Here is a 26,940-nt window from a genome sequence, read left to right on the forward strand (position 1 = left end):
TGCTTTAAAAACAGACAAGAGACCTGACATTTAATGGCGTTAGTTCTGCCTCTATTTAGTATCATCACAGATAATTCATCTCTACCACGAAATCTATGTCAAGTCAATTTAATTATGGCCCATTTTCTAGCAGAGATTGGAGCTGGGGAGGGAAGAGCTTTTGTTTATGTGTATAGGATAACTTTCCATAAGCCCGTTTGGCTCAGACATATTGTGTAGTGTAAATCCCCTCACTTACTCAGAAAAGATCAAGGAAGTCCCCCAAACCAGGAAGACAGACTTAGTTGGACAACAAAATCTGGCATTTCTGGAGATGTTCCCTCCCCACAGCTGAGGAGTTGCCCCCTACCAGCCACCAAAGATCCTCTCATCACCTCTAGACCCACCTCCTAACCCTGTGGAATGTCCATGTTGAACCATACTAGAGACATCTGCCTAAATCATGGCTATGAATCTGAAAGGAGAAACTCTACTTTGGAAATCAGTTTTAATAAAGGAACTTTCCTTCCATCCTGAAGAAAACGTGAAGTGCAGACTACAGTTTCCTACTGATTTGCCAGGTTCTGATTCATAATGATCTAGGCAGCTCAGTCCTGGCAGCTCACTAGACAAGAGGGCCCAGAACCACAGGGCCAAGGCAACAGCCTGCGTCTTCCTTGCCACCTGTGGGAACGGCTGCCTGCCTTTGAGGGATCTCTTGCTTTGTATACAGAATTGTTATAGAGAGGGTCTTGCTTTGAAAGACCATGGAAAAAGGTGTCCTGAATGAATACAGGACGGTCATAAAAAGGATACAGAGTCATAAGGTCAGGGAGGACTGGGGCATCCTTGGGAAAGATTATGCCTTAACAGTCTGGCTAGGATCATCAGAGAAATGGGAATGATCTCACACTTCGTACTTGATAAGTAGCCTGGCTTTGCCACTACCAATTGTATGACTGGGTCTGGGCCAATATTCTCTTTCATTAAAAAAAAAAAACCAAAAAGTAACATGTCTCCTTCACAGAGTTATAAGGAGGTTAAAGCAAGAAAATATATGTGGGAGCCCCTTCTTCATACCAGGCACTCAATAAATGTTGACTACATGGAAAAGCATCTCATATCACAAAGTGTAGGACACTGGGTTAAACATAGTGACTGCTTGGAACCAATACCATCCAAAGCCACAGAAAGAGGGTCTTTCCCCTCTAGCTCTAGATTTGAGTAACCATCCTGGTTGGCTGACAATGCCTATTCTTAGGTCTGCCTACTATACTGCCATCGGGTGTAGGGACTCTGGTCAGTCATGCTGCAAAAGGAAACTCAGTCTTGTGTTTTACCTTCCTCCCCGGACCCTGGCTTTCTGCTGCTGAGTTGTCCATGGAACTGTTTCACCCAGTAGCTTTTACTTTCTGGACCCTCGACAAAAGAGAGGGTTAAGGAAGTACAAGAAACTCAAATCAGGCAGTTTGCTAATGTTAGTAACTCTAAACAGAGATAGTCAAGTGGGAGAACTATTGTCTGTAATAGTTGACATCTCTCTACCTTCCCCTTAGAAAATGCAAACATGTTCCAAGGGCTGAATGCTAGGGGACATGATGATTTTTGTGAGGGGAGAGGGAGCGTTCTTGGTGCACATGGTAAACAACTAATATTCAGCGGCTGTGGCTACACCTAGAACGACTAGGTATTGAGATTTAACTGAAGTAGGGAAGGAAGAAGAAAACGGAGATCTGCTCTGGGATGAATCCTAGAGGCAGGGTAGGCTTGGACCAGGGGGGCTACATCAAACGCTCTGCTGTTAATTCAATTTGGATGAACTGTTCATGGCCCCTGGAGCAAATCCCCAGGAAAGACTCTGTGCTGATAAATCTGGCTCCATGCTCAAGTGCCTTTGACTCTGCCCACCAAAGTTAGCAAGTTGTAAAATGTTCATCATTTCCTAATTTTATATTATAAAATGGAATTAGGAACATAAATAGTAACAAGTAGCAAAACCCCGACCCTGTGTAGGGCCATCATTCTCTCAGCCACCTCTGCGTAGGCCAATAAGTTTGGAAAGTTTTTCACAGTTTTCAAGTTTCAGCGACTCTGCCTTCTGTTTCAATCGTTCATCTCTGTATAATCCTGCCAAATTTGTCAATTCCGACTCTGAAAGGTAAAAGAGGGAACAGTTCATCAAGAGAGTTGACCTCCTTTGTTTCATTTCACTATTTCTGAAGTCAAAGCCCCTTTTATTTAATGCTTTTTCTTTTAGTTAAATTTAAGGAATGCTTACTCATTTATTCAAGAAACATGAATCCGGCAGCTACACTACACCAGGTGCTAAGGATTAAAGGACACCTGTGGTCCCAGAGTCCTACAGCATCCGTGCTCGATTATAAAAACGCCGGACTTAGTTCATATCAATAGAACATTTGGCACCAGACTTAGGAAACATTGCACGTGTGCAGTAAGAGGAGACTCCATTTCGTGGCCTTCCTACGAATGGCATTCAGATGGCAGTCGGGAGAGAATGGAGGCCAGTCGCCCGTTCCTGTCATCTGAAACAAAGACAGCTGCTCCATTCTGTCCCCTGCGTTGCTGGATCATAACTCATACATGCTAACTGACACAGAGCCTCCCTCCAGTGGGTATGCCTTCTATAGAAGGCCAGGTTGCTGGCGGCTTTCTTCATTCCCTCGCCACATGTGGGGTCCCTAACTCAAAGGCCAAAGGCAGCTGGGCTCTTTTAAAAGTAAAAGCATCTGGATTCGGTGACCTTTGTCTCCTTGACTAAATGAATTTCATTTTCTCTTCATGGTGGAGAAGGTCATTCTATTTTTAACCAGAATATAATCTCCTCTGTCTTTCCTGACTCAACGGTGGTTTGGCTGCCTCTATTTTTCATTCTTTTGTCAAGTTTCAGAGACGTTCTTAGGAAGGAAAGCCTGAAAAGCACCCCCAGAGACGTGTTGTGCATTAACAGGATGGAACGCTTGGATGGGCCCTGTGGCTTCTGAAAGCCTCGACAGCAGGCAGCTACTCCGTGTGTAAAGGACCATACTTCTGAAAATGCTATTTTAACCATTTTGAAATATGTCTATCCATTCTGAATCATCCTGCCAACAGATTTTGTTTTTCTTGGTGGAACGAGAGGCACCTGTCTGATTAATCAGCAAACTGACTAGAAACAGGAATTAATACTTAGCCAGGGAGAACAATGGGCATTGGTTTCTGAATAAGTTTTTATCAACACAAAACACTGTCTGGCATTTCTGCTCACAATGATTCTATTTACACCAAGTAAGGCCCATAGTGCAGATTAAGTGCAGGACTCTGGGGTGAGGGGTGGCCATGCATGAAAACCCTCCCTCTACAATGGAGGCTCAGAGCCTGGGCCCTAGCCCAGCAGTTGCTTGGCAAGCAGTGTGTCTCCTGAGCCCTAGAACAATGTGCCCTCACCCTTTGGCGCGGGTGCCCGCAGTGCCTGCTAGCCGGAGCTTGCCTTGGCACAGTCATGCTCGCAGGTGACAGGGCTTCCTGGAGGACGTGTGCCACACCCAAATGAGAGCCCTCCTCTCCTGTGGCCCACCCGCTGCACTAACTCCATTTCTCTGGCTTCTCCGGCACGTAGGAAGCCTGTTCAAGAGGTCTCTGTAAAATCATTTATGCTTACGCCAGTATACAGAACAGATTCAGTGGCTTTGTTTTTCCTTGCAATCATTTCCTTAGGTTTTTTGTTTGCTGAGCTTACCTAAATGCTCATCGCCTGGAATCTTATTCTACAAGACACTAAGGACTAATGATTCTTACTATTTTCTACACTGATACCCATGCTAAAAAGCTGATGAAGGAAAACTCTACATATATGAATGCTCTTAAACGATCACACAGCTATTCATAAAGTTCATTAAAACCAGGTTTCAACGCTCCAGAGGCTGAGACCCCTGCTTCAGAGCAGTGACTTTGCAACAATGTCAGTGTTTCAAGGAACCAGTCCCAAATGCCTATTACCGGGCTTAGAGAAACTTCTCTCCAAACTGCCAGTGAATGCTTTTGCCCCTCAATGAGTAAAAGGTCAATTCAACTAATACGTTAATTTTGACATATTATGACTGTTAAAATTCCGTATAACTTCTAAGTTAAAAAAATCTTTGGAAGGGACATCAACGGAACAGCTTTTCTTCTTCACAAAATGTTTCCCTTGCCCTGAATGCCAGTGTGATAGAGGGACAGAGTATTGAGGCTTCCAGGGAAACGGACTCAGGCAAATTGCTTAAGTAGCACATCCCAGAGGGATGCCTGGGTGGCTCAGTTGGTTAGGCATTCAACTTCGGCTCAGGTCATGATCTCTCGGTTTGTGAGTTTGAGCCCCGTGATGGGTTCAGTGCGGACAGCTCAGAGCCTGGAACTTGCTTCGGATTCTGTCTCTCCCTCTCTCTCTGCCTCTCCCCTGCTCATGCTCTGTTTCCTCTGTCTCAATAATAAACAAACAATAAAAAAACACGTCCCAGAGCCTCTCAAGAACACTCTGCTCTCACGTGGTCTAGAAGACCACAAGGAATACCAACCACCCTCAGGATCTAGCAGCATGAGACAGTTCTGCATCCAGTCTAGCAAGACCATGCAAGGCCTGAACCCCATCAGGGACAGGTATTTAATATGTGCCAGACACCACGCAAAGCATCATATCTTCTATAACCCATACAGCGTCTCTAGGGGAAAGTGCAGTCTATCCCCATTTCCAAGCCTAAGCTTCTTCCCACTGTGCTACCCTGCTCCAGGGCATGGAAAGAAGCGCTCCTCTGCCAGGCAGGGCCAGGATCTCAGCTTAGCTCTGTCAGGCTGGGAGGCAGATCCTGCCTGTTACTTTTGTCTGGCCCAGCCCAGTGGTGTGGCCACTTCCCCTGGTGTTGGGTTTATTATTTAGATGCAGCTGTGAAGGAGTAAACAGGGCAATCAGTGTTCATAGTAAGGCATTACTCACAGAAATTCACTCAGATTAAGCACTGTACAGCAAACCAGAAAAAAGAGATGAACAAAAGATTTAAAAAGACAATGGCTAACTTTGCTAAAAACAGTTTCCATTCGGTATTTTGCCAAGAGTGAACTTTGTTCTCAAATGGGTTTATTTTTACAACCTCCAAGTGCTAAATTTAACCTTGTTGGCTGCACTTGCTGCTGGATCTGGAGGGCAGATGCCGCTCATTCTCAGATGGCATTTGGGTCGTGTGGAGACTCTGGACAGCCACCATCCTTAAATGCCAGAAATAGATTTTTAAAGGGTGTGTGCTGATCATCCTCTGGAACTTGTGGGTAGATGCATCATGCTTACCCACTGGATTCTTATTTATACCCAGAGAGGACCAAAGCCCTGAAGCTAGGCTCATTGAGATGGGGGAGAAGCCTAAAAACCATCTAGATGTAATCCTTACCATAAGATCTTTGTACACCTCCAGCTAGGGAGTGTACGTGGGTGGGTAGGTGTCTGAATGTGAAATGCAGATTTTCATCCAGTTCTTGTGCAAAGCAACAAATTCAAAACCCTCCAGGGCACAGTACAATGGGGACTTTTAGGATACACACTGTGGCCTTCACGTGGTGTAGAGCCATGTATTAAATGCCTTTCTGTCAAAAGCCTTTTCTTGCTCCAAAATTCTTTCCTGATTTTTGAAACTTGCAACACCTTGTTTGACACGAGGTAGGGTAATTCCTGACCCTTCAGGTTTTTCAGTATTTTCCAATAAATTTTTGAACCAACTGCCCCCTGCTTAATTTCCCCTTTCATTCCACGGTGATTGCCTATCAAGCTCCTAGTGCACCTGAGGGTCCAGGTGGGCTCTGCCCTACTGAAATAGAGGGCAGGGACAAGGTCCCAAAAGACCAGGGTGAGGAAACTAACCCTCCTGTGTGATTCTTAGTCCACAAACATTTTATTGTTTTCCAGTCCTGAGAATCCTCTCTTCAAAAGATATTGATTGAACACCTGTTCTGAAGCAAGGACTGTGCCAGGGGCCTGGGACACGAGATTGGTAAGCCATGGCTCTTATCCTCAGAGAGCCCATGGTCCAGGAGGGAGCCGGACATGTACCTACAGAACACTAACACTGAGGACAGTACTGTGTTAGCAGGATGAACAAAGTGCTTTAAGAACACACAGGAAGGAGAGATTAACTTGGGGGTAGGGCTGGGATGCATGATTGGTCAGCAAGGGGTTAGTAGCGCCATGACAGAAGAGCTAATTTTATCAGGCACTGTTAGACTTTTGATAATATCCAGTAATACTGTTTAAAACATGAGTTAGTTTGCTTTTTAAAAATTAATGAAAGCCAAGTTTTTGTAAGATACAGGTATTAAGGGTGTGCATGTGATTGCGTATGTGTATCTGTGGAATTCAAGTGGGATGAAAAGTGCACCTGTTGGCTGAGAGGCAGGGCCACCCCTGCTACCAACACTCCCCATTAACACTCAGTTGGAACTGGAAGCCACTTGGCAGACCCTGTCACTCCCACTGTATCCAGAGAGGGAAAGGGGTGGAAGGCCTGCTCAAAGCCACCCTTACTGAAGGGGCAGACCCAGGTGGGGCCACTTTTGATATATGTGGCCACAGCCAACCAGAGCTGGCTTTTGGTCTGCCTCAAAGACTTGGGCTGGATGGATCAGATTTCCCTGTGTGGAATTAGAAAACTGGACCATCCAGCTAGGACTGAGGGAGGAAGCTTGCGATATAGAAAGGGGCCAATAACTAGCAGGGCTGTGGAAGCTGGGAGAGCGACGAGGAAGGCAGCAATCAAAGCCAACCAGGGCAAAGCCAGGTTATGAGGGAGGAAAGCTTGAAGAAGCAAAGGAAGGCAGCTGGCAGAGAGGGGTGGGGGGCAGATGGGCAGAGAGAGGTAGACCCTCAGAGCCATACGAAGGCTGCCTGCCTAAGTTCTTAAGGTTTCAGAGTCCTGGCCATATGGATCCTGTCAATTAACTTCACTTTTTTCGTAGTATCCTGAATGGGCCTCTGTCCACAAAAACATGTGGGACTCAAACAAGGAGAAAGAATGGATCGGGAAACTGGGGATGCCTCCGGTTGGCAGCACAACCACCGGTAAAAGCCCCTTCGAGAACACCTTACTTTGTTGTTTTTCCTTCCAACAACTCGTCTGGATGTAATCAATGTAATCCTTCTCTATCGTCTTCTCCAGGTCCCGTAGAGATGCTCCTCTGTAGGCCTTCTCAAAGTTTTTATCCACAAAGTAAGGCACCTGCAGATTCTGTGTTTCTCTAGAGATGGTGTAGCCCAAGGTCCTGAGACAAGGAGAGAGAGTCTCAGGTAAGCTTTTTATACTCGGCAGTATCACTCTTAGCACCGGGTGGCACAGGTATCATGGCCGTAATCACATCTTCGTAGGGCAGATGCCAAATGTCATTGTCTAGTACACCTAACTCTTATTATTTCCCTAGCAAAGTAGTGACTGTAATGTCATCCTCATAGGAGCATTTCATACTGTGAATTCAACCTCGGTGTAGTTACTGTATTCTCTTAAAGGATTAACCTCTCTTATACTGCTTTCTGTGCTAAAAGTTGAATGCTGAATGTTTAAAACAACTTTGTATATTGTGCAGGACCTAGCATGGTACCTGGCACAAGGCAGGCTGTTGGTAAATGCTGGTTGAATGAACTGATTGCTACTGTAAACTATTTACACATAACCAGATAGCTTAGAACCAACCTGGTATCAATTTTTAGGACACATAAAAAGTACTTCACACATAGCTGGTGAGTGAGAACTGCAAAAATATCAGACAAAAGATTTCAGCGATGCTTCTGTACTAATTCTGCGTGGGTCTAAGCTGTCCAATGGCATATGGTGCTCAGAAACATCAGTTGGTCTGGGTTAACTAAACAGGAATTATAAGGAAGTATATAAGGGAGCTCACATTTAAGTGAAAATGATGTGGTAGCAACGTGCGAAGTCCAAGCTACTTTTTTTTTTTTTAACATTTATTTATTTTTGAGAGACAGAGATCATGAGCAGGGGAGGGGCAGAGAGAGAGGGAGACACAGAATCGGAAGCAGGCTCCAGGCTCTGAGCTGCCAGCACGGAGCCTGACGCGGGGCTTGAACCCCCAAACTGTGAGATCACGACCTGAGCCGAAGTCAGATGCTTAACCGACTGAGCCAACCAGACGCTGCAATCCAAGCTACTTTTATTCAAACTAGAGAAATTCCATCTTGACTAAAGTATATTTGACATTTCCTCCGCTTTCTCCTTTGATCTCTCTACTGAAGAATCTTGCTAATGTCCAAGTGTTTAGGCCATGATTTCTCCCACGCCCTTCTGGGAAGATGTTGGCAGGGCGAGTTCCTCCCTGCCCCATTAGCTGCACAAGAAGGGGGGTAGCGATAGCAAATGGGAACACGGGAAGTTGGGAAGTGGAGGGAATCAGGCTAGTGTGATCTGATAGTAGGAACTTCTGATTCTCAGCTTTCCTTTCTGTAAAATGAAGATACTGATCTAGAATATAGTCTTCATTCTACAGTGATTGCCTGCAAAGACTTTTCCTGTTATGTACTGCCCTATGGCTTCCACAGTTCGTAAATTTAAAAGAAACTTTTTTCTTAAGATTTTATTTTTAAGGGACTTCTGGGTGGCTCAGTTGGTTAAGCATTTGAGTTTAGTTCAGGTCATGAGCTCATGGTTCATGGGTGTGAGCCCTGCATCAGACTCTGTGCTGAAGCCTGGAGCCTGCTTCCGATTCTGTGTCTCCCTCTCTCTCTGCACCTCTCCTGCTCATGCACTCTGTCTCTCAAAAAATGGGTAAATGTTAAAAAAGAATTTTCTTAAAGATTTTATTTTTAAGTAATCTCCCCACTCAATGTGGGGCTGAACTCACAACCCCAAGATCTAGAGTCTAATGTTCTACTGACTGAGCCAGCCAGGTGACCCCTTTTTGTAAGGTTTTTGTCTGCTAAACTATAATAATGAGTAATGACTCATTTCTCATTTAACTTAAAATAATTAATCCAGTGATTCTCTAACTTTAATATGGACCAGAGTTATTTGGAGGGCTTATTAAAACTCAGATTGCTAGTTCTCATCCTCAGAGTTTCTGATTCAGTATACATGGAGTGAAGCTTAAAAGTTTGCGTTTCTGGGGCGCCTGGGTGGCTCAGTCGGTTAAGCGGCTGGCTTTGGCTCAGGTCATGATCTCATGGTTCATGGGTTCAAGTCCCGCATCAGGCTCTGTGCTGGCAGCTAGCTCAGAGCCTGGAGGCTGCTTCGGATTCTGTGTCTCCCTCTCTCTCTCTGACCCTCCCCTGCTCGCGCTGTCTTTCTCTGTCTCTCAAAACTAAATTTAAAAAACCATAAAAATTAAAAAAAAGTTTGCATTTCTAACATTCTGCCAGATGTTGCCAGATGTTTGATGTTGATGATGCTGGTCTGGGGACCAAACTTTGCAAACTGACTTAAATGAAATAATTAATTAAAGAAACAACAACAACAAAAAAATCCCTATCTGAGCTCATCATTTTCATGCAGCACAAACATTACAGTGCATTTCTATATTTTCAGCATAAGCAAAGAAATGTGATACTATGGTTTGAATTTGTAGCCTCATCATGAATAAATGTCCTATTCTTGCAATTACTTAAATTGAAAATAATTACTGGATCTCAGCTACTACGTTCCTGACCCAGAGGGGTCTGGCGATTCGATGGCAAGCTCAATATGGTCCTTTCCAAATCTCACATGGTATGATAATTTAATCTGAAACTGGAGTTGGTCTATTCATCTTTCAGAAACTAGTTGCTGCTATTCTGCGGCTGATCAGATGATGTCGCTATAGAACAAAACAATCCATGTCCTGAGCACACAGGAAACTGCCAAGAGTATTTTTGAGTCTCTGCTCTATTACTATCCTGCTGTTCCTTTAAACATAAAATCAGTGTTTTCTACAAAGGGGAAATGAAATGTTAGCAATGTACTAGCAAAACATTCAAGTCTTTCAGCCTCCAGGTTGTTGTTAAGAAAGATTTAAAAATATTTGACTTACGATTTATAGAATAGACTATACGGGGGATTAGCAGCTAGCAGCTGAGTAATGACAGATATAATCACAATCACAAGAACTGGAAGTAACTGAATAAATGCAGAATATGTATTCTGAAAAAGAAGAAAAAATATTTGGTATAAGTAGTCTTTGTTAATATAAAGCTTATAGAAAATAGATAGTTTTCCCAAAGAAAATACACATTACTGCAATGTACTGCACAAAGCCCAAGGCTTTTCTAGGAAAGCTGTCCTTTGTGCTGAGAAGTACCAAACACTCTGTTCTCTGTGCTGAGAAGGCTGAAGGAGACCCACCCACGACCTGCATTGACACACGGTAATTCTCATGCAGCCCCTTTTCTAAGACTAAAGAAGCAGACGCCTCTGGGTGAGCCTGCCCAGACTGTGACCCTTTCAGGGCCATGTTAGTATTATGAAGCTTTGTTCCCTTGGCCACAGCTGGATGGACTGGGGGACATCTAATCCAAGCAGGGATAATCACATTCTCCCTCCTAGGAATTTGGAATTGAGATTCATCACTGTTCACCACTAGGCAGTTACCTGAAGGACACACACTCTTAGGCAGTGTACGCTGGCTGTTTGCAAGAGGAGGTAGAATAAGCCAGGCTGCTTAGAGAGAACAAAGCAGATGCAGACAGGCAGGAGAAGTGGAGACAATCTGGCCACAAATAGTCACGGAGAGAAAGCGGTATGGGTGCCTTAGTTTCTGGTTCCCGTCTGTCATGAGGCGTCCTGCCCTTGAGCTTCATGAGACTCCCTAGATCCCTTACGTTAAACTCCCTTTAGTTCTGCATATTTTGAAGGGAGTTCTTATTTTCTGCAGGGAAGAAAACCTTGATCAAGACACCCCACAGGAGAACTGATTTCCTGGAATAGCCGCCAAAGGATGGGTGGGAAGGAAGGTACCATTCTGGCCCATTTGGGCCAGTTATCCATCTTTCCCTCCCACCGCCTCCACTTTCCTAAAACACATTTTAACAACATAGCTCACATTGAACTTCTAAATCCTGGTCATATATGCCTTAAAAACAGCTCAGTTCTAGTGTTTGTGGCGGTAGTTGTGCTGTCCTCCCTCAGTACCTGAGGCTTTTCCTCCTCTTCTTCTTCCTTCCGTGTCTGCATCCTCTCATGCCGGTGCCGCCGGCGGTAATAGTGAGAATCATCTGTCACATTTGAAAACATATGAATGTTTCCTGGAAAAGAAAGAAAAACATAGTGGGGTGCCTGGCTGACTCAGTCGGTGGTGGGCAACTCTTGATCTAGGGGTTGTGAGTTTGAGCCCCAAATTGGGTATAGAGATTACTTAAAAAAGATAAAATAAAATAAAAATCATGCTTGCACATGCAAAATTTAAAAGAAAGAAAGAAAAAAAAGAAAGACATAGTACAGGATATGGCAAACACTCCTTCCTTGCTTTTTCTAGGGTCTTTTGTCCTAGCTAGGTTCTCTGAGGGTAAAGTATTGTCCCATTTTACTCAGTAGAAAAATAAAACAGTAAGTAAGCCAAGTGAACCAATTTGAAATGGAATGTACTTAGCTCTCCTGCCTCTATTTAAATAGTCCTTTGTGGGGCACCTGGGTGGCTCAGTCAGTTAAGCTTCCGACTCTTGGTTTTGGCTCAGGTCATGATCTCACAGTTGTGACCCTGCATCAGGCTCTGTGCTGGGTGTGGAGCCTATTTAAGATTCTCTCTCTCTCCCTCTGACCTTTTCCCCTACTCACTCATGCGCTCTTCCTCTCTCAAATAAACAAAATAAGGAATAAGTAAATAAACAGTCCTTTGTAACTAGTGAGTGAGAGAACCCCAAAAGGTCTTTAGTAAAGAAAGAACATTTGGGCCATGAATCCTGTCTTATATGCTCATGTCTGCTTCCTTGCCCAATATCAGATTATGTTACTAGTATCTTTAATAGCAACTCAGAAAATTCAATTTACTTCCTGGACATTTAATTATTCCAACTTCCAACTCTCTAGGGTATTTTTCTAACTTTTATCTTTATATAACTGCTATTTCACAATAAGGATAATAATAGGCATCTTGCAATTATTTATTAAGCACTTATAAATCTCATTCTTGTAGCAGCCTGTGAGGTAGAGGTTATCTGCCCCATTTCTTGGGTGAGGAAACAGGATCAGAGGGACCAAGAGATTTAGTTAAAATCATGCACACTTGGAGGCTGGAGACCTGCCTCAAACTCAGGCTCATCTGGTTCCAAATTTTTGTTCTTTCTAAGAGTCTCTCTATTCAGATCCTTACACAGGAGCTTGCTGCGATATAGAGATATAGAGAGAAATATAAAATTTTAAGTGAAAATTTTGAAATACTAACCTGTAGGAAAATGTCCTCCAAAGAAGACATTGAATAGCTCTTCTGGAGTGATGTCTGCTTCGAAGTCCCTGTAATAATTGTAAGGCCTGCCTCGAGGGGCAGTGAAAGTCACCTGTTCATCTCCATATTCATCATAGCGGAGTCTCTTGTCAGGATTACTCAGGACTGCGAAGGCATTTCCTATAGCTGCAACCGAAATCCAAAAGTACCTGAGTACACAGTCTTTGCTGTAGCTGAGGGTGATCACTGTGGTAGCAATGAAGAGCCCAGAGTTGTCGAGGGTGGATGACTTCAAAGGGGCCTAGGGAAAGGTGCTTGGGCCTAGAAAGTTCACCAGAGTTCTTGTCCTTGACATTTCCCACAATCTAGTTTGATAAGCCAGAAGCAATACTGGACTCAAAATGAACTAAAAACTAATGCTTTCATTTATCAAAAGTATGTCCTGGGGCGCCTGGGTGGCTCAGTCGGTTAAGCGTCCGACTTCGGCTCAGGTCATGATCTCACGGTTCATAGGTTCGAGCCCCACGTTGGGCTCTGTGCTGACAGCGAGCTCAGAGCCTAGAGCCTGTCTTCAGATTCTGTGTCTCCCTCTTTCTCTGACCCTCCCCTGCTCATGCTGTGTCTTTCTCTCTCTCTCTCAAATAAATAAAAACAGTAAAAAAAAAAAAAATGTGTCCTTATTTCACTTGAGAGCAATTACTTTATGGCTCAAAACAGTTCATACCTAAGCAGTGGTATTTTAACATGAAGTCATAAACAGTTTCCTGAATAAAATAATCGGTAAAATTACTGCTTGGCTAGAAGCAAAGTCCTCAGGGCACCTGAGTGGCTCAGTTGGTTAAGTGTCCAACTTGATTTTAGCTCAAGTCATGATCTCATGGTTCATGAGATTGAGCCCCAAGTCAGGCTCTGCGCTTACTGCACGGAGCCTGCTTGGGATTTTCTGTCTCTCTCTCTCTCTCTCTCTCTCTCTCTCTCTCTCTCTCTCTCTGCTCTACCTCCTCAAAATAAACAAGCAAACTTAAAAAATAAATAAATAAAAGCAAAGTGCTCACTAATCACAGTCCTATTTCAGCTTACTTTAGAAAGTGGTCTTTAGAAATTAATAAATATGGGGTGCCTCAGTTAAGTGTCTGACTTTGACTCAGGTCATGATCTCATGGTTTGTGAGCCTGAGCCCTGCGTCGGGCTCTGTGCTGACAATTCAGAGGCTGGAGCCTGCTTTGGGTTCTGTGTCTCCCTCTCTCTCTGCTCCTCCCCAGCTCATGCTCTGTCTCTGTCTCTCTCTCTCTCAAAAAATATTTTAAAAACTTAAAAAAAAGAAATTAAGAAATAGATCTCCAATGTCTCAGTGAAGAATCAAAGACTGAATAGATTATATATGCCAACCATCATCCTCTTCTCCTTATGCACAAATATGCAAATTTTGTTCCATTTCATTTAAACATAAATCAGTACCACTAATCAAAGAAACCTTGAAAAACAAATCTTTAAGATATCCCTACTCCCTGCCTTTAAGCCAGAAGGACTTAATCAAGTCGGAAGGAACATTTCTTTATGGTTCTTCTAGTGAGGAAATTATATTAAATGTTTATAGCAATAAAAAAGCTAACCAGAAAAAAACAAACAAAAAAGGCTAACTAGAGTTGCTTCAATATCACATCCCTTGAAATCTGACTGATTTCTCATAGATATGGCATTGATCTGTGAGGTACTTTACATGAAGGTGTAAAGACGATGTGGATTATCTATTTGTTTCTGAAACTATGGGGAGAATAAGATTCACAATGGCACATCAATAAAGGGAGATTATCCTTTGAGTTAAATGTTGACTTTTTTTTTTAATTTTTTTTATGGTTTTTATTTATTTTTGAGAGACAGAGACAGTGAGAGCAGGGGAGGGTCAGAGAGAGAGGGGGACACAGAATCCAAAGCAGGCTCCAGGCTCTGAGCTAGCCATCAGCACAGAGCCTGACGCGGGGCTCGAACCCACGAACCGTGAGATCTGACCTGAGCCGAAGCCGGCGCTTAACCGACTGAGCCACCCAGGCGCCCCTAAATGTTGACTTTTAAGATGTTCTCAGAGCTATCATTTTTTACTTTTTCTTTAGAAAAATTCCAAATCAACAGAGAAGTTGAAAAAATAGTAAATAACACCCTTGATTCATCAATTTTAGCATTTTGCCATATTGCTTCCCTCAACCTTACATACATACATACATACTTAAAGTATGTATACATTTCTTTTGCTGAACCATTTGAAAGTAGGCTGCAGATACTATGCACTTCATCCCTAAATATTTCAGCATGAATCTCCTAAAACAATCTCCTGCCTGATCACAGTACTGTTATCATAGCTAAGAAAATTAACATCAATCCATGCAATTCATGCAAGGTCCATGTACTGCATTTGCTTTTATATCCTTTCCATTTCTTTTCATGTAGATCGGTCCTTCCACCTTTTCTACTTTTCATTATATTCACTTTTTTGAAGAGCAGGTCAGTGTTCTTTGTAGAATGGCCCATATGTTGATGGTTTCCTCATTATTGGATTCAGGTCAAACATTTTGGCAAGAATACTACAGAGGTGCCATACCACATAATGTTAGGTGGGGCCAGTATTGGTGACAGAAAGTTGGATCACTTGGTTAAAGTGGTGGCAGCTAGATATCTCCATTATAAAGGAATTTTTTTGCTTTGTAATCAGTACGTATTCTGGGGGATGACACTCTGACATCATGGGTCCTATTCCACAAAAACTCATCACCAGTAGTTTTAACAACCATTAATAATCCTTGACTGGATCAATGGCTTCACTGGGGGGGTGTGAAGCTGTTAAGTAAGATTTTTAATTTATGTGTTAAGTATAAAAATGTATCATTACAGAGAAACCAAATTTTTTTTTTCCAAAAGAAATTAAGTGAATGAAGACAGGAGGGAGCCATGCTGATAATCACTATTTAAGAGGAAAGGCAGGAAAAAGGGTCCTGTTTGTAGTATTATAAAACAATTAGAGGGGAGGCTGAAAATGACTTGGGACCAAATATCACAAGAAGGGCAGAATTAAACATTAATTTAGGATCAGACCTTTGAAAGCATCTGTCGCTCCAGGAGCACAATTCTTGTCAGGGTGAAATTTCAGGGCAAGTTTCCGGTAAGCTTTCTTAAGCTCTTCATCACTGGCATTTCGAGACACTCCTAAAATTTCATAGTAATTTCTGCATTTCTTGATCCTAAAAAGACACATCAGAAACATGTACATCTACAAAGTTCCCTTTTGAACAATTCACCATAAAATAGTACACTGATCCTGCAATATGTGAGTCCGAAAACAAACCCAAAACAAACCTAAAAGAAAATTGGTGAACACATTAATGAAATATCCAAAGTGATTAACAATATTTTCTTCCTACCAAGAGCTTAATGCCTTTCAAAGTATTTTTACACCCAATATTTTATTCTTCCTAAATCTTTGCAAGTGGGTAGAATAAACATGCTCCTCCTTATATCAAGGTGCAGGCTAAGCTACCCTGAGAGTTGAATCACAGGATAGTAAACCCAGAAGAAATACCTAATCACCCTAGTTATCTCTCTCTATCTCATTTTCCTTATGGGTACCTTTTTAAAAACTTTGTTTTAAAAAGTTAATATAAAGGGGCACCTGGGTGGCTCACTCAGTTGAGCATCTAACTCCTGGTTTTGGCTGGGGTCATGATCTCATGGTTCATAGGCTCCAGACCTACATGAGGTGCCACTCAATAGCACAGAGCCTGCTTGGGATTCTCTCTCCTCCTTTCTCTCCCTGCCCCTCCTCAGTTCACATTCTCTCATCTCAAACACAAACAAAAAAACAAACGTAAAAAACTTCCTGCTTACTCATCCCCCGCCCCTCAATCTCCACCATAAGGTCAACTACTATTAGAAGTTTTCTATGAATGCTGTGTACAGCATGAGTATGTATAGACATGTCTCCACATTTTTCTAAACCTAAATAGGAGCATACCCTAATTACTTTTATACATTTTTTTTTTTTAACCAACAGTTTGGGGTACCAAGGTGGCTCAGTTGGTTAAGCTAACAACTCTTGATTTCAGGTTGGGTCATGATCTCACAGTTCCTGAGATTGCTTGTGATTCTCTCTCTCCTTTTCTCTCTGCCCATTTCTCATAGGGTCTTACTCAAAAATAAATAAATAAACATTAAAAAATTTAAAAACCAACAGTTTATCTTAAAGATCTGTTACATACAGAGATGAGTACAGGATAATAATGCAGACCAGAGTGGCAGTCCTGGACTTATTTTTCTTTTTATGTTTATTTTTGAGAGAAAGAGACAGAGTGTGAGGGGGTAGGGGCAGAGAGAGGGAGACAGAATCTGAAGCAGGCTCCAGGCTCTTAGCTGTCAGTGCAAAGCCTCACCTGGAGCTCAAACTCATGAACTGTGAGATCATGAGATATGACAAAGTTGGACACTTAACCGACCTAGCCACCCAAGCACCCAAAGTCTTGAACTTTTCGATCTCTGAAGTTTTGTTTATTTGTTTGTTTTTTAGGTTTATTTATTTATTTTCAAAGAGAGAGAAAGCATGAGTGGTAGAGGGGTAGAGAGAAAGGTAGAGAATCCCAAGCAGGCTCTGCACGATCAGTGCAGAGCCCAATGTGGGACTTGAACTCACAAACTGTGAGATCATGACCTGAGCCAAAATCAAGTCACAAACCACCCAGGCACCCTGATCTCTGAAGTTAATTATACTTCTAAAAATTACTGAAGTCCCCCCAAAGAGCTTTTGTTTATATGAGTTATATCTATCAGTAATTACCATATTAGAAATGAAAACAAGAAATTTTAAGAGTGATGAATATAACTACATATCACATAGCCCCTCGAAAATTCCATAGTACAATCACGAGAGAATGAGAGTGAAAAAGGCAAATAATGTGTTTGTATTATTATGAAAGTTGTTGTAAACCTGCAGACCCCCTAAGGGTTTTGGGGTTCCCAAGCCACACTTGGAGAAATGTTGTACTAGACCATGAACCCTGGAGTCAGAATGCCTTAGTTGGGATCTTATCTTGGTGTGTATTTAACCTCTGTGCCTTGGTGTTATTTCTGAAATGGGCTGGTAATTTCCAGTATATATCATAAGCTGTTATGATTTAAATGAAGTATTGATCAAAGTGCTTGATAGCATGTGACACTACATAAATATTGGTTGTTATATATCTATGTCTTTCTCTTCAAAAGCTGCATAGTATTGTGTTTTTGGATTATATATATCTCCTAATCATGGGCATTTAGAATGTCTCCAGTCTTTTGCAACTACATAGTCCAGTTAGGCAGAGAGGGGCCCAGAGCCTTGCTGAAGAGTTCAAAGTCAGTCAGTATCACAGGCTGGACTCTAAAGCAGGGTCTGGAATGTCAGTCATGGTCCATCCCCAAGAGCTGCCCATGGGGATCCTTTGGATTCCCAGCCCAGTTTCCAACCCCTGCTTCCGTGGCAAATACTCCTCTGCCTCTTTCTCTCTTTGGTATAAATTTTTGTTTGTTAAAAAAAACAGCTTTATTGAGCTATAATTCATATATCACAAAGTTTATTCCTTTAATATATATGGTTTATTGATTTGTTTTTAGATATATTCATGGAGTTATGCACCCATCACCGCTATCTAATTCCAGTAATTTCTATTACCCCCAAAGAAACCTCATACTCATTAGCAGTCAGGCCTCATTCTACTTCCCAACCTCTAGCAACCAGTGTCTCTATAAGTTTGCCATCCTGGACATTTCATATAAAAGGAAATATACAGTACGGGGACTTTTATGTCTGGCTTCTTTGACTAGCATAATGTTCAAGGTTCATTCATGTTGTAGTATGTATATTCATTCCTTTTATTACCAAAAAATATTCATTGTATGGATATTCCTACTTTTGTTATCCATTCATCAGTTAATGGACATGAAGGTTGTTTCCATTTGGGGGCAATATGGATAATGCTGTCTGAACATTCATGTATAAGTTTATGTGGAAGTATGTTTTGAGTTCTCTTGGTACTTCCCTGGAAGTGGATTGCTAGGTCATGTGCTATGTTTAACTTTCTGAGGAGCTGGCATTCTATTTTTGAAACTGGCTGCACAATTTTACATTCCTACAAGCAGTATACAAAGGTTCTAATTTCTCCACATTCCAATGAACACTTGCTATTGTCCATCTTTTTGATTATTGCCATCCTAGCAGGTGTGAGGTGGTGTGGTATCTCATAGTGGGTTTGGTTTGTATTTCCCTAATGACTAATGATACTGAGTAACTTTTCACATGCTTATTGGCTATTTGCATATCTTTTTTTTTTTTTAAGGGCCATTTGTATATATTCTTTGGAGGAATGCCTATTTAGATCCTTTGCCCATTTTTCAATTGGGCTATTTATCTTTTTTTTTTTTTTATGGTTAGAGTGCATGCATGACGGAGGGAGGAGCATAGAGAGAGAGGGAGAGAGTGCTCCAGAGTAGGTGAGGGAGGAGTAGAGAGAGAATCGCAGGCAGCCTGGGGAGGCTGGAACTTGCCAACTGTGAGATCACAACCTGAGCTGAGATCAGGAGTCAGAAAGCAGGAGTCCGACTCTTAACCAGGCATCAGAGCCATCCAGGCATCTCAACACATTTATTAAAGACAATTCTTCCCTCTATTAAATTGCCTTGGCTTTTTTAAATTTAAGTAATCTCTATGCCCAAAGTGGGGCTCTAACTCAGGACCCTGAGATCAAGAGTCGCATGCTCTACTGACTAAGTCAGTAGAGCCCCTGCCTTGGCACTCTTGTCAAAAAATCAATTGACCCTAAATATAAAGGCTTACTTCTAGACTCTCAAGTCTATTCAAGTAATCTACATGTCTATCCTACGTTAGTCCACACTATTTTCATTACTATAGCTTTGAAGTAAGTTTTTGAATTGGGAAATGTGAGTCCTCCACCTTTGTTCTTTTTCAAGACTGTTTTGGGTATAATGGGCCCCTTGCATTACCCATATGAATTTTAGGATCAGCTTGTCAATTTTTGTAAAAAAGGCAGTGATGAATTTGATAGGGATATGTTGAATCCATTGATCAATTTGAGTAGTATTACCATATTTCCAATGTTAAGCCTTACAATCCATGAACACAGGCTATTTTCCTATTTACTTAGATCTTTAATTTCCTTAAATGAAATTTTGTAGTTTTCAACATACATCTTTCACTTCTCTGATTAAATTTATTCCTCAGCATTTTATACTTTTTTGATGGTGGTATAAGTGAAATTGTTTTCCATTTTTGGATTGTTCACTGTAGGGCATAGAAAAACAATGATTTTTGTATACTGGTCTTGCATTTTGCAACTTTGTTGAACTCATTGATTAATTCTAAGGGTGTGTGCGTGTGTATCCCTTAGGATTTTCTATATTATATCATTTGTTAATATGGTTTTATTTCTTTCCAATCTGCAAGAATGATTTGTTTCTTTTTCTTGCCTAAGTGCCCTGGCTCGAACCTCTCTTACAATATTGAATAGAAGTGACTAAGAGTGAACATACTTCTCTTTTTCTTGATCTTGGAGAGCATGCAATTGTTCACCATTAAGTATGATGATGTTAGCTGTGGGTTTTTTATAGATGGTCTTTATCAGCTGAGAAACTTCTATCCCTATGGTGTTAAGTGCTGTTATCATGAAAGAATATCCAGAAACAAAAAGTGTTGAATTTTGTGAAGTGTTTTTTCTGTGCCTATTAAAATGATTCTGTGACTTTTGTCCTTTATCCTATTAATATGGTATATCATGCTGATTTTCCTGTGTTAACCTCCTGGGATAAATACCATTTGATCAAGGTATATAATTCTCTTTATATGTTTTATATGTTTTTATATCTTACTAGAATCTGTACCCATAAGGGATACTGATTGATTGTTTAGTTTTCTTATGATGTCTTTGTCTGTTTTTAGTTATAGGGTAATACTGACCCCCTAGAATGAGTGGAGATGTATTCCTCTCTCTTTGTATTTTTTGTAATAGTTTATGAAGGATTAATTAATTCTTCTTCAAACATTTGGTTTTATTCACCAGTGAAGGCTTCTGGACCTAGGTTTTTCTTTGTGGAGAAAAAAAAATTTTTTTTAAGTTTATTTATTTTGAGAGAGACAGAGACAGCATGAGTGGGGGAGAGGAAGAAAGACAGGGAGAGAGAGAAAGAATCCCAAGCAGGCTCTGTGCTGCCAGTGCAGAGCTTGGCTGGGGCTTGAACTCATGGACCGCGAGATCAAGACCTGAGCTGAAGTTGGATATTTAACTGACTGAGCCACCCAGGTGTCCCTATGGGAAATTTCTTGATGTTAATTCAGTCTCTGTATTTGTGGTAGATGCATATGATTTTTTCTTTTTAACGTTTATTTATTTTGAGAGAGAGAATGCATGCATGCAGAACCAAGTGAGCCACCCAGACATCCCTCTTTTTCTTCTTTTATTTTGAGAGAGAGAGAGAGAGAGGGGGCACAAGTGAGCGAGGGGCACAGAGAGAGAGTATCCCAGGAGGGGGAAAAAAAAAAGATAGAGAAGCAGGGCTCACCCAAAGTGGGGCTTATATTCACCCAAAGTGGGGCTCGAGCTCACCTGATGTAGGATTTGAACTCACGAACCATGAGATCATGACCTGAGCTGAAGGCAGATGCTTAAGAACTGAGCCCCTCAGGTGCCCTACCTTCTTTTTCTTCTTGAATCAGTTTAGTAGTTTGTACCTTTCTACAAATTTGTCTGTTTCATCCAGGTTATCTAATTTGTTGGCATACAATTGTTCATGGTATTCTTTTACAATCTTTATTACTATTGCAAGACTGGTAATGATGTCCCCTCTTTCATTTCTGATTTTATTTATTTCAGTCTTGTTTTTCTTGGTTAGCCTAGCTAAAGGTTTGTCAATTTTGTTGATATTCTCAAAAAAAAAACCAACTTTCAGGGGCACCTGGGTGATTCAGTCAGTTGGGCATCCAACTCCTGATTTCAGCTCAGGTCATGGTCTCAGGGTTTATGGGATCAAGCCCCCAATTGGGCTCTGTGCTGTCAGCAGGGAGCCTGCATGGGATTTTCTCTCTCCTCTCCCTCTGCCCCTCCTGCCACTCTCTCTCTTTCTCTCTCTCTCTCTCTCTCAAAATAAATAAACATTAAAAAAAAACTTTTGGTTTTGTTGACTTTCTGTTGTTCTTCTAACCTCTATTTCATTTATTTCTACTGTTTTATTTTCTTCATTCTGCTTGGTTGGGTTTAGTTTACTCTTTTTACTCTTTTTCTAGTTTGTTAAGGTGGAAGATTTGCTTATTGATTTGAGATTATAAAATATATTAAGGGGCGCTGGGTGGCTCAGTTGGTTAGGCGTCTGGCTTTGGCTCAGGTCAGGATCTCACGGTTCATGGGTTCGAGCCCCATGTCAGGCTCTGTGCTGACAGCTCAGAGCCTGGAGCCTGCTTCAGATTCTGTGTCTCCCTCTCTCTCTGACCCTCCCCTGCTCATGCTCTCTCTGTCTCTCAAAAATAAATTAAAAAAACATAAAAAAAACTACTTTAAAAATAAATAATATATATATGTGTATATATATATAAAAGTCCTTCTAAGTATTGCTCTAGATGTATCCTATACATTTTGGTATGCTGTATTTTCATTTTCATTTATCTCAAAGTATTTTCTAATTTTCTTATAATTTCTTCTGTGACCTATTTGTTATTTAGGAACATACTATTTAATTTTCACACATTGTGAATTTCCTAAATTTGCTCTGTTGTCGATTTCAGAGAACATACACTGTATGATTTTAATCCTTTTATTGTCCCTTGTTTTGTGGCCCAACATCTGATCTATCCTGAAGAATGCTTATTTGAGAAGAAATAGGTAAGAACATTTTGCTAGGAACTCTACATTAAAATCACTCATCTAATCCCACCACAGACTCACCTTTGTACCCCAAGCAGCTGCTCTTCAGTGTAAGTGGCACTACCCTCACTCTGACGGGTTTGATTCCACTCATTCTCAGACTTCTTTTCCTTTTGCACTTTCATGCAGTTACAGCAACCACAGGGGTCATGGCTTTCAGGAGGTCTGTCTTCTGGGTACTTGTTTCTTCTAACTGCATCAATGTAAGCTGAAAAGAAATAGCCCCTTCATTAGGCCTCATTCTGATCTGCAATCAGCTTTGCTACCTGCCCTAACTATCAGGGAGGCTGCCTGGAGGCTGGTGTGTGAGGACCAAACCTCTGAATCAGAGTGAATATTAAGCATCCATATAAAACTGAACAAACATCTTCCTTGAGGAAACAATATAGTAAATATGAAAGCAACCATGAAAAACTTACAATGCCAGAAACCTGAAGCATAATAAAACCCACAGCAAACATTCAGCAAATATTTTGAATCTGAGCCAGAAAAGGCGCATAAGAGGTGTGGCTCAATACCTTGCCTTTCAGGAGGTATCTGCCCAATACTCTGCCTGAAGTGCAGTGCAGGAGGAAGCCTATTTTTCTGTGATCCATGGTCAGAAGTGACATTGCTCATAAAATAGTTTTTTTGTTGTTGCAGTGCCTCCTACCAATAAGATTTAAAGTAGGGTGAGTTCAGTCCTTTATTTTTATTATTATTTTTTTGGTTTTATTTATTTAAGTAATCTCTATGGCCCATGTGGGGTTCGAACCTAAGATCAAGAGTCACACACAGAGGCACCTGGGTGGCTCAGTTGGTTAAGTGTCTGATTTTGACTCAGGTCATAATCTCACAGTTCATAAGTTTGAGCCCTGCATGGGCTTGCTTATTGATTTGAGATTTTAAAATATATTAAGGGGCGCCTGGGTAGCTCAGTTGGTTAAGCGTCTGGCTTTGGCTCAGGTCATGATCTCACGGTTCATGGGTTCGAGCCCCACGTCTGAGCTGTACTGACAGCTCAGAGCCTGGAGGCTGCTTTGGATTCTATGTCTCCCTCTCTTTCTGCCCCTCACCTGCTCATGCTTTGTCTCTCTTCCTCTCTCCAAAATAAGTAAACATTTAAAAAAGAGAGAGAAAGAGAGTCGCACATTTCTCCGACTGAGCCAGCCAGGCCCCCCTTTAGTTCTTTTACACTAACATCTATAGACTAAGACAGTTGGCTAGATAGATTAGGAAGATGTACAGACAAGACCTACTTCTGACCACAAAAAGGTTATAATTTGAAGGGAAAAGATTCAGGTAATTATAAAACCTGGATAATGTAAAAAAGGCCATAGCAATCCAGTCAAAGAAGGCAGATCTGGGAAAGGCTTTAAAACATCTCTCCTGATGGAAATGCCTTAGTGACTACCCACTGCTCCTCCTCCAAATTTCTTATAAGCCCAGCCTGCCTCTCCAGCCTCCTCCTCACAACATGCTTGCTCCTTTACCATCTATGCTCTAGCCACATCAAACACCTTTCAGGTAAGCAATGCTTTCTCTTTTCTCTGTGCCTTTGCACATACTGTTCTCTCTGCCTGCAACATTCTTCTTCTAAGTCAGCCTAACTCCAACACATCCTTCATATCATCATATATAACACTTTCTCCATAAGGCCTCCACTGACACCCAAGCTGTCAGTGTGCTTCTCAAACCTACAATCTTGCTGTGTAGCCCACGACTTAGTGGCTCTGTTTTGTAATTGTCTATTTACCTCTCAAACTTCCTCAATGGACTGAGCGGTCTGTGATATTCGGGGGCCAAATCTGTCAAATCCCTGCTGCACAATCAGCATAATACAGGGCAAATAATAGATATTGAATCAGTATCTTTGCTTGACTGCAGGATGGAAAAGGCCAGCCTATCGGTCCTGATGCGGGTTGCAGGGACAGGACCAAATGGAGAGGGAGAGTCAGGCGGCCTAGTTTGGTGGCGAGGGTAAGGGCCAGGGAAGCAAGTTAGGGAGGAGGGGGTTCCTCATTACTCTGCTGACCTTCTGTACGGATGGGGCCCGATCACCGCGGGCTCTAGGTTGGGCACTAGCGGAGGCGGGGCTGGGGGGTGGAGGCAAAATGTCATTACGGGTGATTCTGGGGCCGGTTCCTTTGCTTGAGCCAGCGCACCTGATTTCCAGATTTCGGCCTCTGCCATCAGCGGTCCCCCACCTAATTTGGAATCCTGCTCAGGCTCAGCATCTTATCTTAGGCCTCCATCCCTCACCTCAGGCCCAGGAACTTAGCCCACAGGCATCTTAAGGAGCCTCACCCCTCTCCCGAACTTTGCCCTGTCCCACCCTCCGGCAAGGACCTGGTACCTTCTGTCCAGCGCTCCCCGCTGCCCAGAGTCGCAGCCATACCGGTCCCCAATCAGCAGGTCGGCCGAGCCCCCCCCCCGGCATCCGAGGCTGAAAGGGACGGGGCAAGAAGCGCGGGGTATGCTGGTTATTGTAGTCCAACCCATAGGAGCTGCGGCACATTGGACTACAACTCCCGGCAGGCTCCGGGCGAGGGGCCAGCAGAGTTGTAGCGGTATAAGGGGCTCGATCCTTGGAAGCGAGGTCTGTAGTGGTTTGTTGCTGCTGGTTGGCTGATGGGCTACTCTGACCACACTTTGCTTCATCTGTAGAGTGGGGGCAGTGGCTTCGGTCTCGCCTAACACTGGGCACATTCAAGGAGGCGCCATGAGATCCTGCCTGAGAATGATTCTGCAAACTAGTCTAGAGGGTGATAGCATGACTATTCATCTCAGGAATGTCTTTTTAAAACATACGCTAATGGCTGTTCTTTGCAAAATATGTTCGGTCCTGGAGGTTGAGAGACAGGTTTTTGGGGATGTGAATCCAATCCTGAAAATTTAAGAGCCAAGAAAATAGAAAAGTGAGGTAGATTTATGTGGTTAGAGGGCAGTCTGGATACGCCCCCTTTCGTCCAGCTGCTCTAACACAGCATCATTAGCGGGAGCACTAGGGGCAGGGGTAGAGAAAGAAGAAATGAACAGGCATTGGAGCCAGCATTAAAGCCCCTATCTTTGCTGTCCCTTATCCTTCATCTATCCCATCCTACTCCAAGGCCACCCCTGAGACTTTTCTCCTGTTCCATCCCAGTCATTTCCTTGGCCATTCGTTTCTTTTTTGAAGGCCCTAGGAAATCAGTAAAAGGGAAGTGAAATATTCCTGCATTTTCCCTCTCATGTCTGCATGGGGACTAGCAAAGAATAAAAGCAATTCTCAGTGTCCTTACAGACTCATCGTGCCTGCGGCTGAGTTGGGATGGCTAATGACCAGGTTTTAAAAGTGAAATATGATCATATACATCCACAAACAAAAAATTACTTAGAAGTCATTGAGATCTTACCAGGAAGACCAAATCAGTATGCCAACTGTGATTTCAAGCAGCAGCTATTTAGGCAGTTGGGGTGGGACAGGGAGATGAACAGTCCCTGACACAAACTGGAAAGATAAAAGCCTCCAGTCCAATGGAGTTCTCTGCCTTCTGTGCAGTCAGCAGTGGCCCTGGGATAGATGAGCATCAGTGTGCTCAGAGAAGATTGGGTCCTAAAGAAGCCACTTGTGTTCTGCAGACAAGGGACCTGATCAGGGATATACATTAGGTGATTGGATGTAAGACGGAAATTTGGTTTTGGGAAATTAAACAGACTGCTCTAAAATATGGACAAGGGAAGGTTGGGGGTATGCCTTAGAGTACAGGGGTGCAGGGCTAAGGTCTGGAGGTACTGAGAGATGTCAGAATACTGTGAAGTTAGAGGTATCTGGTTGGGAGTGGGAGTGTTAGAGCACTGTAATTGGATTGAGAATTATGGGAATACTTAGGTGTAGAGTCCAGGATCAAGAATGCTGGACAAGATTTGGAAAGCTGCAGTTTTTTGGAAGTGTCTAATACCTCAACAACCTTTCTCATTATCCTCTGAAACCTCACTCCCCACTTCTTATCTAGACAACGCATTTAGTCCTATATCAGTAAAAAATAGCTCAGCATGGCAACCCTCTCAGATATTGCCATGCAGATGTACCCGTTAGCTCATTTACACCTCAATTAACACTTCTGGATGAATCTTTCTATGACTGTAGCACTAGGACTAACTTAGAACTCCAAACCTCAACACTTAGAACACTTCTGTGCCCACTTTGGCTGAAGCACACCAACTACTCAACAAAATAATTCCCACTATCAAATTCAACCTCTGTGTTTGATGAAAAAGGAAGCTGTGGGCTCAGAAGGTTCAGGATGGTGGTGCTTGGGGAAAGTAACCAGCAGGAAGAGTGAGGAAGGAAATAAGGGAAGAGAAATTGGGATCTTCTCAAGGTAGGTATAGCAGAAATTCAAAGAGGTGATAAAGGACTCCCACAAATCTAGAGGGAGACTGCTGAGCAGAGCCACAATGTTTTCTAACAGATTCAAGTAGAATTGAGTAGCAGAAGCCTGGCTTGGGGAAATAGTATGCGTAAAGTAGGCTAAGAAGCCTGCAATGGTCCTTCATCTGCTAAACCATTTTACTTAGAGCTGGCCTCAGATTTCTGTCATTTTTTTCTACTTACTTTTAGAAATATTTGTTGAACTGTAGGGAATTTTTACTGGTGATACCGAGATTTGCCTTGTGCTCT

The 26,940-nt window shown here is 42.3% G+C and overlaps 2 protein-coding genes across 3 annotated transcripts in view; one reads left to right on the forward strand and one right to left on the reverse strand.

The window, feature by feature from the left end:
- Nucleotides 1-26,940, reverse strand: part of DNAJC18 (DnaJ heat shock protein family (Hsp40) member C18) — a 27,625-nt gene continuing 685 nt past the window's right edge. Inside the window, exons 2-9 of one of the 2 annotated variants that reach the window (XM_029942017.1) lie at nucleotides 24,634-24,723; nucleotides 22,320-22,506; nucleotides 15,442-15,587; nucleotides 12,355-12,540; nucleotides 11,106-11,218; nucleotides 10,009-10,118; nucleotides 7,085-7,257; nucleotides 1-2,130 (exon numbers count right to left, since the gene is read on the reverse strand). In XM_029942017.1, coding sequence (XP_029797877.1) covers nucleotides 2,006-2,130; nucleotides 7,085-7,257; nucleotides 10,009-10,118; nucleotides 11,106-11,218; nucleotides 12,355-12,540; nucleotides 15,442-15,587; nucleotides 22,320-22,506; nucleotides 24,634-24,673 — 1,080 coding nt within the window. In that variant the 5' untranslated portion in view covers nucleotides 24,674-24,723 and the 3' untranslated portion in view covers nucleotides 1-2,005. The remainder of the gene's footprint in view (nucleotides 2,131-7,084; nucleotides 7,258-10,008; nucleotides 10,119-11,105; nucleotides 11,219-12,354; nucleotides 12,541-15,441; nucleotides 15,588-22,319; nucleotides 22,507-24,633; nucleotides 24,724-26,940) is intronic. The other variant, XM_029942018.1, reaches the window with a different exon arrangement.
- SMIM33 (small integral membrane protein 33) overlaps nucleotides 26,485-26,940 on the forward strand; it is a 24,020-nt gene continuing 23,564 nt past the window's right edge. The window contains exon 1 of the transcript XR_003909793.1: nucleotides 26,485-26,641. The gene's annotated coding sequence lies outside the window, so the exon portion shown is untranslated. The remainder of the gene's footprint in view (nucleotides 26,642-26,940) is intronic.

This window comes from Suricata suricatta, chromosome 6 (assembly GCF_006229205.1).
Source record: "Suricata suricatta isolate VVHF042 chromosome 6, meerkat_22Aug2017_6uvM2_HiC, whole genome shotgun sequence".
NCBI lineage: Eukaryota > Metazoa > Chordata > Mammalia > Carnivora > Herpestidae > Suricata > Suricata suricatta.